We start from the raw sequence: 12,454 nt of genomic DNA, 5'->3' as shown, positions 1-12,454 counted from the left end.
AGAGCGTAATTTTTGTAGAGAAGCTCCAAAGAGAAAAGCTCTAACGTCACATCTAGAGTTAAAGCTCTAAATCAAACCCACAATTCTGCAAGTTAGAAATCTAAGTTTCGCTGGTGAAAAAAACATGAAACAAAATCTAAAGAATAAAAATGCTGCGAATCAGACGCATTGTTCCCTGGAAGACACAGTATAAACCTCTGCACAGCTCTAAGGTCTCTAAAGCCCAGAGTCTCTAAAGTCTCTAAAGCCCAGAGTCTCTAAAGTCTCTAAAGCCCAGAGTCTCTAAAGTCTCTAAAGCCCAGAGTCTCTAAAGTCTCTAAAGCCCAGAGTCTCTAAAGTCTCTAAAGCCCAGAGTCTCTAAAGTCTCTAAAGCCCAGAGTCTCTAAAGTCTCTAAAGCCCAGAGTCTCTAAAGTCTCTAAAGCTCAGAGTCTCTAAAGTCTCTAAAGCCCAGAGTCTCTAAAGTCTCTAAAGCTCAGAGTCTCTAAAGTCTCTAAAGCTCAGAGTCTCTAAAGTCTCTAAAGCCCAGAGTCTCTAAAGTCTCTAAAGCCCAGAGTCTCTAAAGTCTCTAAAGCCCAGAGTCTCTAAAGTCTCTAAAGTTTTTGCTGGTGAAAAATATGAAACATGTCAAATCCAAAAATGGAGTTACATTTCACCCAGAATCCCTTGCGTCTCGATAGAAACCTCCAATGTTTTTGGTACTTTCAGTTTCCGCTGGCGAGAGTCACATCCGACCCATAATCCCCCGCTCTGCCCCGCCCCCTGCCCCGCCCTAGTCGCTGCTGTCGTCGTCGTCGTCCTCCGACACGGCGCTGCTGTTGTTGTTGAACTGGTCGTGCCGTAGCTGTCGCGCCGCGCCGCCGTTAGCCGCCGTTAGCACGTCGTAGCAGAAGTCGCACACTCGCACCGGCCGCGACGACTGGCTGGGCAGCAGGTGGCGCTTCTCCGAGCACGGGCCGCACACCACGAAGCCGCACTTCCTGCAGTGGTGGCGGCGGGTGACGGTGGTGAACTTGGCCTTCTGGCAGCGCATGCAGATGGTCGCCTCGGAGTCGGGCACCCACACGGCGGCGTGCTCGCCCGTCGGCGCCTTCCCGCTCTTCTGCAGCAGGTCGCCCACGCACTTGCCGATGTGGTTCATCCACTCGGACTTCTCGGTGGCGGTGGCGGCGAACACGGTGAAGGACTTGGTGGGCGTCTTGATGAGCCAGCCGTTCCGCAGGTCGTACTCGGCGTTGTCGGGCGCTGTGTCGATGGTCACCGACTCCAGCGGGATGATGTGCTGCTTGTTGTACTTCTTCTTCTGCAGGACGATGTTGCCGTAGACCAGGATGTCGTTGAAGAGGAAGAACTGGCGCAGTTTGGGTTTCTTGCGGCACAGTTTGGTCAGGATGCCCTCCCCGATGAGCACGCGGCCCGGGATGGCAAGCGGCTGACCCGCGGCGCCGAAGCAGCCCTCCACCAGCGTGATGCGCTTGGAGTTGGCCTCGCTGTTCGCCAAACGGTCCACCATCTTCACCGCCTGGAACACAACGACTTTAGTCACGAGTCGAGCAGCAACACTCGCACTTTTACTGATTTGGAACGATAAAAACGATAACGACAAAAACGACCACGTCCAAACAAAGCATTATGAGGCGATAAACAGGAAGCGGCTGTTGCTAATGTGCTTTGTTAGCTCTGTCTTGCTGACGTGCTTTGCTAGCTCTGTCTTGCTGACGTGCTATGCTAGCTCTGTCTTGCTGACGTGCTATGCTAGCTCTGTCTTGCTGACGTACTATGCTAGCTCTGTCTTGCTGACGTGCTATGCTAGCTCTGTCTTGCTAACAGTCTTCTTCCTTTGTAAAGCTCAGATATTGCAGCTCTTTCTCTGACACTTTGACACTTGGAGCTCGTCAAGTTAAAAACTGTAATTATGAGTCATTAAAACGCTCCAAACGAGCTCCAGCCTTTACTTTATCAACAGGTCTGAGCAACCAGGTCTAAACCAGGTCTAAAGCCCCGGTCTAAAGCCCCGGTCTAAAGCCAAAGCCCCGGTCTAAACCCAGGTCTAAACCCAGGTCTAAACCAGGTCTAAACCCCGGTCTAAACCCAGGTCTAAACCCAGGTCTAAACCCCGGTCTAAAACACAGTCCTGCTCAGTGTTAAGCAGAGGCCAGAGTAAATGAGCTCCATCACAATGTAATGACTATAATAAGAGAAATGACAGAGTCAGGTGTGTTCCACATGTAATATAAAGAGGAGGAGGAGGAGGAGGAGGAGGAGGAGGAGGAGGAGGAGGAGGAGGAGGAGGAGGAGGAGAAGAGATTAGGGGAGGGGGAGGAGGAGCTGTGAAGGAGGTGAAGGAGAGAGAACAGAACGTATCAAACAAGATGCAAAAATGTCTCCAGACTGGTGTTTATCCATGAACAAATATGTTAAAATTCGGAATCATAGGGTGTGGCTAAAGTTAGTGCATGTGAGGGGCGTGGCTAAAGCAAGGGAATGTGTGAGGGGCGTGGCTAAAGCTAGTGCATGTGTGAGGGGCGTGGCTAAAGCTAGTGCATGTGTGAGGGGCGTGGCTAAAGCTAGTGCATGTGTGAGGGGCGTGGCTAAAGCCAGTGTGTGTGAGGGGCGTGGCTAAAGCCAGTGTGTGTGAGGGGCGCGGCTAAAGCTAGTGCATGTGTGAGGGGTGCGGCTAAAGCTAGTGCATGTGTGAGGGGTGTGGCTAAAGCCAGTGTGTGTGAGGGGCGCGGCTAAAGCTAGTGCATGTGTGAGGGGCGTGGCTAAAGCTAGTGCTTGTGTGAGGGGCGTGGCTAAAGCTAGTGCATGTGTGAGGGGCGTGGCTAAAGCTAGTGCATGTGTGAGGGGCGTGGCTAAAGCTAGTGCATGTGTGAGGGGCGTGGCTAAAGCTAGCGCATGTGTGAGGGGCGTGGCTAAAGCTAGCGCATGTGTGAGAGGCGTGGCTAAAGCTAGTGCATGTGTGAGGGGCGTGGCTAAGGCTAGTGCATGTGAGGGGCGTGGCTAAATCTAGTGCATGTGTGAGGGGTGTGGCTAAAGCTAGTGCATGTGTGAGGGGCGTGGCTAAAGCGAGTGTGTGTGAGGGGCGTGGCTAAAGCTAGCGCATGTGTGAGGGGCGTGGCTAAAGCTAGCGCATGTGTGAGGGGCGTGGCTAAAGCTAGTGCATGTGTCAGGGGCATGGCTAAAGCTAGTGCATGTGTCAGGGGCGTGGCTAAAGCTAGTGCATGTGAGGGGCGTGGCTAAAGCCAGTGTGTGTGAGGGGCGCGGCTAAAGCTAGTGCATGTGTGAGGGGTGCGGCTAAAGCTAGTGCATGTGTGAGGGGTGTGGCTAAAGCCAGTGTGTGTGAGGGGCGCGGCTAAAGCTAGTGCATGTGTGAGGGGCGTGGCTAAAGCTAGTGCTTGTGTGAGGGGCGTGGCTAAAGCTAGTGCATGTGTGAGGGGCGTGGCTAAAGCTAGTGCATGTGTGAGGGGCGTGGCTAAAGCTAGCGCATGTGTGAGGGGCGTGGCTAAAGCTAGCGCATGTGTGAGGGGCGTGGCTAAAGCTAGCGCATGTGTGAGGGGCGTGGCTAAAGCTAGCGCATGTGTGAGAGGCGTGGCTAAAGCTAGTGCATGTGTGAGGGGCGTGGCTAAGGCTAGTGCATGTGAGGGGCGTGGCTAAATCTAGTGCATGTGTGAGGGGTGTGGCTAAAGCTAGTGCATGTGTGAGGGGCGTGGCTAAAGCGAGTGTGTGTGAGGGGCGTGGCTAAAGCTAGCGCATGTGTGAGGGGCGTGGCTAAAGCTAGCGCATGTGTGAGGGGCGTGGCTAAAGCTAGTGCATGTGTCAGGGGCATGGCTAAAGCTAGTGCATGTGTCAGGGGCGTGGCTAAAGCTAGTGCATGTGAGGGGCGTGGCTAAAGCTAGTGCATGTGTGAGGGGCGTGGCTAAAGCTAGTGCATGTGTGAGGGGCGTGGCTAAAGCTAGTGTGTGTGAGGGGCGTGGATAAAGCTAGTGCATGTGTGAGGGGCGTGGCTAAAGCCAGTGTGTGTGAGGGGCGTGGCTAAAGCCAGTGTGTGTGAGGGGCGTGGCTAAAGCCAGTGTGTGTGAGGGGCGTGGCTAAAGCCAGTGTGTGTGAGGGGCGTGGCTAAAGCTAGTGTGTGTGAGGGGCGTGGCTAAAGCTAGTGCATGTGTGAGGGGTGTGGCTAAAGCTAGTGCATGTGTGAGGGGTGTGGCTAAAGCCAGTGTGTGTGAGGGGCGTGGCTAAAGCTAGCGCATGTGTGAGGGGCGTGGCTAAAGCTAGCGCATGTGTGAGGGGCGTGGCTAAAGCTAGTGCATGTGTGAGGGGCGTGGCTAAAGCTAGTGCATGTGTGAGGGGCGTGGCTAAAGCTAGTGCATGTGTGAGGGGCGTGGCTAAGGCTAGTGCATGTGAGGGGCGTGGCTAAATCTAGTGCATGTGTGAGGGGTGTGGCTAAAGCTAGTGCATGTGTGAGGGGCGTGGCTAAAGCGAGTGTGTGTGAGGGGCGTGGCTAAAGCTAGTGCATGTGTGAGGGGCGTGGCTAAAGCTAGCGCATGTGTGAGGGGCGTGGCTAAAGCTAGTGCATGTGTCAGGGGCGTGGCTAAAGCTAGTGCATGTGAGGGGCGTGGCTAAAGCTAGTGCATGTGTGAGGGGCGTGGCTAAAGCTAGTGCATGTGTGAGGGGCGTGGCTAAAGCTAGTGTGTGTGAGGGGCGTGGATAAAGCTAGCGCATGTGTGAGGGGCGTGGCTAAAGCTAGCGCATGTGTGAGGGGCGTGGCTAAAGCTAGTGCATGTGTCAGGGGCGTGGCTAAAGCTAGTGCATGTGTCAGGGGCGTGGCTAAAGCTAGTGCATGTGTCAGGGGCGTGGCTAAAGCTAGTGCATGTGTGAGGGGCGTGGCTAAAGCTAGTGCATGTGTGAGGGGCGTGGCTAAAGCTAGTGTGTGTGAGGGGCGTGGATAAAGCTAGCGCATGTGTGAGGGGCGTGGCTAAAGCTAGCGCATGTGTGAGGGGCGTGGCTAAAGCTAGTGCATGTGTCAGGGGCGTGGCTAAAGCTAGTGCATGTGTCAGGGGCGTGGCTAAAGCTAGTGCATGTGAGGGGCGTGGCTAAAGCTAGTGCATGTGTGAGGGGCGTGGCTAAAGCTAGTGCATGTGTGAGGGGCGTGGCTAAAGCTAGTGCATGTGTGAGGGGCGTGGCTAAAGCTAGTGCATGTGTGAGGGGCGTGGCTAAAGCTAGTGCATGTGTGAGGGGCGTGGCTAAAGCTAGTGCATGTGTGAGGGGCGTGGCTAAGGCTAGTGCATGTGAGGGGCGTGGCTAAATCTAGTGCATGTGTGAGGGGTGTGGCTAAAGCTAGTGCATGTGTGAGGGGTGTAGCTAAAGCGAGTGCATGTGTGAGGGGTGTGGCTAAAGCGAGTGTGTGTGAGGGGCGTGGCTAAAGCTAGTGCATGTGTGAGGGGCGTGGCTAAAGCTAGCGCATGTGTGAGGGGCGTGGCTAAAGCTAGTGCATGTGTCAGGGGCATGGCTAAAGCTAGTGCATGTGTCAGGGGCGTGGCTAAAGCTAGTGCATGTGAGGGGCGTGGCTAAAGCTAGTGCATGTGTGAGGGGCGTGGCTAAAGCTAGTGCATGTGTGAGGGGCGTGGCTAAAGCTAGTGTGTGTGAGGGGCGTGGCTAAAGCTAGTGCATGTGTGAGGGGCGTGGCTAAAGCTAGCGCATGTGTGAGGGGCGTGGCTAAAGCTAGTGCATGTGTCAGGGGCGTGGCTAAAGCTAGTGCATGTGTCAGGGGCGTGGCTAAAGCTAGTGCATGTGAGGGGCGTGGCTAAAGCTAGTGCATGTGTGAGGGGGGTGGCTAAAGCTAGTGCATGTGTGAGGGGCGTGGCTAAAGCTAGTGCATGTGTGAGGGGCGTGGCTAAAGCTAGTGCATGTGTGAGGGGCGTGGCTAAAGCTAGTGCATGTGTGAGGGGCGTGGCTAAAGCTAGTGCATGTGTGAGGGGCGTGGCTAAAGCTAGTGCATGTGTGAGGGGCGTGGCTAAAGCTAGTGCATGTGTGAGGGGCGTGGCTAAAGCTAGTGCATGTGTGAGGGGCGTGGCTAAAGCTAGTGCATGTGAGGGGCGTGGCAAAAGCCAGTGTGCGTGTGAGGGGCGTGGCTAAAGCCAGTGCATGTGTGAGGGGCGTGGCTAAAGCTAGTATGTGTGAGGGGCGTGGCGTTTGAACCTTTATGTCATGCTAATGCTAATGCTAACGTCAGACGAATTATGACCTGGAAATATCAGATTGTGGCTCTTGACAAAGAGAGTGCCGTGCGGCCGTAAACAGGAAACAGCTGCTGCTAACGTGCTACGCTAGCTTTGTGTTGCTAAGGCTCCACATAGTCGTTAGCATCAGCGGAAACATGGTTACGGTGTAAACTGTGTCGCACACTGATGACATCACAGAGGGATTAAACTCTATTCTTCAACATTTCTTCACAAACTGTGAGAAACAAAGTGTTTCACTGAGTCTGAGACAAAACAGGAAGAGAAAGTGTCTCCACCACGAGACAAGCAGAAGTCACAGCTGCAGTTAGTGGTCCCTAGTCTCTGGTCCCCGTCCTCACTCCTGGTCCTCACTCCGGGTCCCCGTCCTCACTCCGGGTCCCCGTCCTCACTCCGGGTCCCCGTCCTCACTCCTGGTCCCCGTCCTCACTCCTGGTCCCCGTCCACACTCCTGGTCCCCGTCCTCACTCCTGGTCCCCGTCCTCACTCCGGGTCCCCGTCCTCACTCCTGGTCCCCGTCCTCACTCCTGGTCCCCGTCCTCACTCCTGGTCCCCGTCCTCACTCCTGGTCCCCGTCCTCACTCCTGGTCCCCGTCCTCACTCCTGGTCCCCGTCCACACTCCTGGTCCCCGTCCTCACTCCTGGTCCCCGTCCTCACTCCGGGTCCCCGTCCTCACTCCTGGTCCCCGTCCACACTCCTGGTCCCCGTCCTCACTCCTGGTCCCCGTCCTCACTCCTGGTCCCCGTCCTCACTCCTGGTCCCCGTGTGTCTCTGGTCTGATGGTCAGTTCCTCTTGTGGTCAGAATAATGACTTTATTTAAAGTCACAGCTGTTTGTGGTTTTGTGGTTTCACTTTACAACATTTAAATAAAGTCATAAACCACTGACTCTAATAACAGCATAAGTATAAAGATTATCTGTCCATCTAAAGCAGGCCTAAAGCGGGACTAAAGCGGGACTAAAGCAGGTCTAAAGCAGGTCAAAAGCAGGTCTAAAGCGGGACTAAAGCAGGTCTAAAGCAGGTCTAAAGCGGGACTAAAGCAGGTCAAAAGCAGGTCTAAAGCAGGACTAAAGCAGGACTAAAGCAGGTCTAAAGCGGGACTAAAGCAGGACTAAAGCAGGTCTAAAGCGGGACTAAAGCAGGTCTAAAGCGGGACTAAAGCAGGTCAAAAGCAGGTCTAAAGCAGGACTAAAGCAGGACTAAAGCAGGTCTAAAGCGGGACTAAAGCAGGACTAAAGCAGGTCTAAAGCGGGACTAAAGCAGGTCAAAAGCAGGTCTAAAGCGGGACTAAAGCAGGACTAAAGCAGGTCTAAAGCGGGACTAAAGCAGGACTAAAGCAGGACTAAAGCAGGTCTAAAGCGGGTCAAAAGCAGGTCTAAAGCGGGACTAAAGCAGGACTAAAGCAGGACTAAAGCAGGTCTAAAGCGGGTCTAAAGCAGGTCTAAAGCGGGACTAAAGCAGGTCAAAAGCAGGTCTAAAGCGGGACTAAAGCAGGACTAAAGCAGGTCTAAAGCAGGTCTAAAGCGGGACTAAAGCAGGTCAAAAGCAGGTCTAAAGCGGGACTAAAGCAGGTCAAAAGCAGGTCTAAAGCGGGACTAAAGCAGGACTAAAGCAGGTCTAAAGCAGGTCTAAAGCAGGTCTAAAGCAGGTCTAAAGCGGGACTAAAGCAGGACTAAAGCGGGACTAAAGCAGGACTAAAGCAGGTCTAAAGCGGGTCTAAAGCAGGTCTAAAGCGGGACTAAAGCAGGTCAAAAGCAGGTCTAAAGCAGGTCTAAAGCAGGTCTAAAGCAGGTCTAAAGCGGGACTAAAGCAGGACTAAAGCGGGACTAAAGCAGGACTAAAGCAGGTCTAAAGCAGGTCTAAAGCAGGTCTAAAGCGGGTCTAAAGCGGGACTAAAGCAGGACTAAAGCGGGTCTAAAGCGGGACTAAAGCAGGACTAAAGCAGGTCTAAAGCAGGTCTAAAGCAGGTCTAAAGCGGGACTAAAGCAGGACTAAAGCAGGACTAAAGCAGGTCTAAAGCAGGTCTAAAGCGGGTCTAAAGCAGGACTAAAGCAGGACTTGTACTGAGATACAAATAAGTGTATAAAAGTATTATATTTTTAGTAAACTGTGTGTGTTATGAAAAGCTCTGGTCGCTCCTGATATTTCACCTCAACACAAAGTGGGCGGGGCAAAACAGAGGCCATTATCAAAATAACACTGAGGCTCCTGGCGGTTCACCCCCGCGGCTCCGGCTCCTGGCGGTTCACCCCCGCGGCTCCGGCTCCTGGCGGTTCACCTCCGCGGCTCCGGCTCCTAGCGGTTCACCTCCGCGGCTCCGGCTCCTGGCGGTTCACCCCCGCGGCTCCGGCTCCTGGCGGTTCACCTCCGCGGCTCCGGCTCCTAGCGGTTCACCTCCGCGGCTCCGGCTCCTGGCGGTTCACCCCCGCGGCTCCGGCCCCTGGCGGTTCACCTCCGCGGCTCCTGGCAGTTCACCCCCGCGGCTCCGGCTCCTGGCAGTTCACCCCCGCGGCTCCGGCTCCTGGCAGTTCACCCCCGCGGCTCCGGCTCCTGGCGGTTCACCTCCGCGGCTCCGGCTCCTGGCGGTTCACCCCCGCGGCTCCGACTCCTGGCGGTTCACCCCCGCGGCTCCGGCTCCTGGCGGTTCACCCCCGCGGCTCCGGCTCCTGGCGGTTCACCTCCGCGGCTCCGGCTCCTAGCGGTTCACCTCTGCGGCTCCAGCTCCTGGCGGTTCACCCCCGCGGCCCCTGGCGGTTCGCCTCCGCGGCCCCTGGCGGTTCACCTCCGCGGCCCCTGGCAGTTCACCCCCGCGGCTCCGGCTCCTGGCAGTTCACCCCCGCGGCTCCTGGCAGTTCACCTCCGCGGCTCCGGCTCCTGGCGGTCCACCCCCGCCGCCCCTGGCGGTTCACCTCCGCGGCCCCTGGCGGTTCACCTCCGCGGCCCCTGGCGGTTCACCTCCGCGGCTCCTGGCAGTTCACCTCCGCGGCTCCTGGCAGTTCACCTCCGTGGCTCCGGCTCCTGGCGGTTCACCTCCGCGGCCCCTGGCGGTTCACCTCCGCGGCTCCTGGCAGTTCACCCCCGCGGCTCCGGCTCCTGGCAGTTCACCCCCGCGGCTCCTGGCAGTTCACCTCCGCGGCTCCGGCTCCTGGCGGTCCACCCCCGCCGCCCCTGGCGGTTCACCTCCGCGGCCCCTGGCGGTTCACCTCCGCGGCCCCTGGCGGTTCACCTCCGCGGCTCCTGGCAGTTCACCTCCGTGGCTCCTGGCAGTTCACCTCCGTGGCTCCGGCTCCTGGCGGTTCGCCTCCGCGGCCCCTGGCGGTTCAACTCCGCGGCTCCTGGCAGTTCACCCCCGCGGCTCCGGCTCCTGGCAGTTCACCCCCGCGGCTCCTGGCAGTTCACCTCCGCGGCTCCGGCTCCTGGCGGTCCACCCCCGCCGCCCCTGGCGGTTCACCTCCGCGGCCCCTGGCGGTTCACCTCCGCGGCCCCTGGCGGTTCACCTCCGCGGCTCCTGGCAGTTCACCTCCGCGGCTCCTGGCAGTTCACCTCCGTGGCTCCGGCTCCTGGCGGTTCACCTCCGCGGTCCCTGGCAGTTCACCTTCGCGGCTCCTGGCAGTTCACCCCCGCGGCTCCGGCTCCTGGCAGTTCACCCCCGCGGCTCCTGGCAGTTCACCTCCGCGGCTCCGGCTCCTGGCGGTCCACCCCCGCCGCCCCTGGCGGTTCACCTCCGCGGCCCCTGGCGGTTCACCTCTGCGGCTCCTGGCAGTTCACGTTTTCATTTTGTCACATTTAGAAGAGAGTTTATTGAGATGATTCATCTTTAATATGATGGTTTGTCGTGATATTTGCCGTCGTTGCCATGACGATTGTACCACATGAAGGTTCAAGTCTCTCCAGGCTTTTCAGAGACACAAACAGCCGTGTAATCTGGAGCGTCGGAGGCGGATAATGAGCTTAAACCTGAGACTTAAAGCGCTCGGGAGACAAGACGCTGGAATCTGATCATGTGACCGGGCGTCATGTGACCTATGATGTCATAAGTCTGAAGAGGAGATGAAGCTTTAGTCCCAGGATGCCTCCACGAGCGATGGAGCGACAGGAGGAGGAAAGACACAGCTTCACAGGCTACACTCTGTCGTCACAGGAAGTCATGTGACATTTTGAAATATCAGCGACTCAAACCAAATACTTCAACATAACGTTTCTACTTCTTCCATCGACGAAGGATTATTTTAGTGCTCGACCAAAGTATTATTTCTATTTAGAAACTTTTAAAGACACTATTTATACAATTTTAAAGACACTATTTATACAATTTTAAAGACACTAGACACTTTTAAATATAGTTTAACTAAATAAAAGGTGTTTTTTTAGGACAGTTTCCGGTGTGTAATTGTAGTGAAACTTCTAAACTGATGATCCGTCTCGTCTGAACACGTCCCTGCCCAAGACAAGCCGAGACACACTTCCTCTTTCCGGACCAAACCGGGCCAAACCCGCGCGCCTCTCACCGGAGCCCCGTGAGTCACGTGACGGGACAGGTACAGGTTTCAGGTGCGCGCTCGCGCCACGGGCCCAAAGGCGTGGGAAAAATGTAGAAACATCACACTTTAAACACGAATAAAACTCTTTCTACGGCTCAAACTGAAGCTGCAAAGACCCGCACCGCACACACGCCACGATAAACCCAGGCAAGACGATAAACGTGGAGTTTGAGACGGTTTGAGAGGAGTTTGTGACGGTTTTACAGGAGTTTCCAGTCAAGCGTCCAACTTTTTAGCATTAGCCACCTAGCTCCAAAGTTAGCCAACTGTCAGTTCCACTCCGCGGGATTCAGAGCACAAGTTTATGAAAAACTCTACTTTAACTGGCATTTTCTATGTTCAAACTTGCTTCACGCCACGTTTAAAGCCTCTAAAGACGCGTGTTATGAGTTAAACGCGTTCAAATAAGACGTTTTGCGTGTTGTTTTGCTAAGTTAGCGTCCGTTAGCTTCAGTGGGAAAAGTAGAAGTGAAGCTCTCAATGGTTTGTCACTTTCCCGTTTCTCCTCGTGTTTCCTCGGTTACGGAACTCACCGGACGAGGTTCGGACGCGGTCCTGGAGCGGGTTCCGTGAGTTTGAGTCCAGACAGAGTCCGCACAAAGTCCCCAAAGTGACGGCCACTTGTGGAAGCGTCCACCCAGGGAAGGAAAAGCTCCGGCTCAAGTGTGGCTCCAGCAGAGAGGAGGAGGAGGAGGAGGAGGAGGAGGAGGAAGGAGGAGGAGGAGGAGCAGGGAGGGAGGAGGAGGAGGGAGAGATGAGGAAGGAGGAGGAGGAGCAGGGAGGGAGGAGGAGGAGGGAGAGATGAGGAAGGAGGAGGAGGAGCAGGGAGGGGGGAGAGGAGAGAGGAGGAGGGAGGGAGGAAGGAGGAGAGGAGGAGGAGGAAGGAGGAGAGGAAGGAGGAGGAGGGAGGAAGAGAGAAGAGGAGGGGAGGAGGAGGAGGGAGGAGCAGAGAGGAGGAAGCAGGAGGGGAGGAGCAGAGAGGAGGGGTGAGGGAGGAGGAGGAGCAGAGAGGAAGGAGGAGGAGGGGAGGAGGAGGAGAGAGGAGGAGGAGGGAAGGAGGAGGAGGAGGGAGGAAGGAGGAGGAGGGAGAGAGGAGGAGCAGGAAGGGAGGAGGAGGAGGAGGAAGAGATGAGGAGGGAGGAAGAGGAGCAGGGAGGGGGGAGAGGAGAGAAGAGGGAGGGAGGGAGGAGGAGCAGGGAGGAAGGAGGAGAGGAGGGAGGAGCAGAGAGGAGGGAGGAGCAGAGAGTAGCAGAGAGGAGAGGGGAGGACAAGAGAGGAGGAGGAGGAGGGAGGGAGGAGCAGAGAGGAGGAGGAAGAGGGAGGAGGAGGGATGGGGAGGAGAGGAGGAGCAGGGAGTAGTAGAGAGGAGGCGGAGGGAGGAGCAGAAAGGAGGAGAGGAGGAGCAGAGGGGAGGGAGGAGCAGAGGAGAGGAGGAGCAGAGAGGAGCGAGGGGAGGAGGAGGAGAGGAAGAGAGGAGCGAGGGGAGGAGGAGGGGAGGAAGAGAGAAGAGGAGGGGAGGAGCAGAGAGGAGGGAGGAGGAGGAGGGAGGAGCAGAGAGGAGGGAGCAGGAGGGGAGGGAGGAGCAGAGAGGAGGGGTGAGGGAGGAGGAGGAGCAGAGAGGAGGGAGGAAGGAGGAGAAAGGAGGAGGAGGAGGGGGGAGGAGGAGGAGCAGAG

The 12,454-nt window shown here is 56.3% G+C and overlaps 1 protein-coding gene across 1 annotated transcript; it reads right to left on the bottom strand.

Annotated features, from left to right (window-relative positions):
• Positions 1-735: 735 nt before the first annotated feature.
• plekhf2 (pleckstrin homology domain containing, family F (with FYVE domain) member 2) lies at positions 736-11,421 on the bottom strand. The gene is made up of 2 exons (XM_072461245.1): positions 11,314-11,421; positions 736-1,520 (listed from the first exon to the last, which is right to left on the bottom strand). The coding sequence occupies exon 2, from the start codon at positions 1,509-1,511 to the stop codon at positions 771-773; it is 741 nt and encodes a 246-aa protein (XP_072317346.1). The 5' UTR covers positions 1,512-1,520; positions 11,314-11,421; the 3' UTR covers positions 736-770.
• Positions 11,422-12,454: the final 1,033 nt, after the last annotated feature.

The sequence above is a fragment of the Eucyclogobius newberryi genome, unplaced genomic scaffold (genome assembly GCF_026437365.1).
Source record: "Eucyclogobius newberryi isolate DKJ021-1_F unplaced genomic scaffold, fEucNew1.0.hap1 SCAF_3, whole genome shotgun sequence".
NCBI lineage: Eukaryota > Metazoa > Chordata > Actinopteri > Gobiiformes > Gobiidae > Eucyclogobius > Eucyclogobius newberryi.
This window is presented reverse-complemented; position numbering and strand designations above follow the sequence as displayed.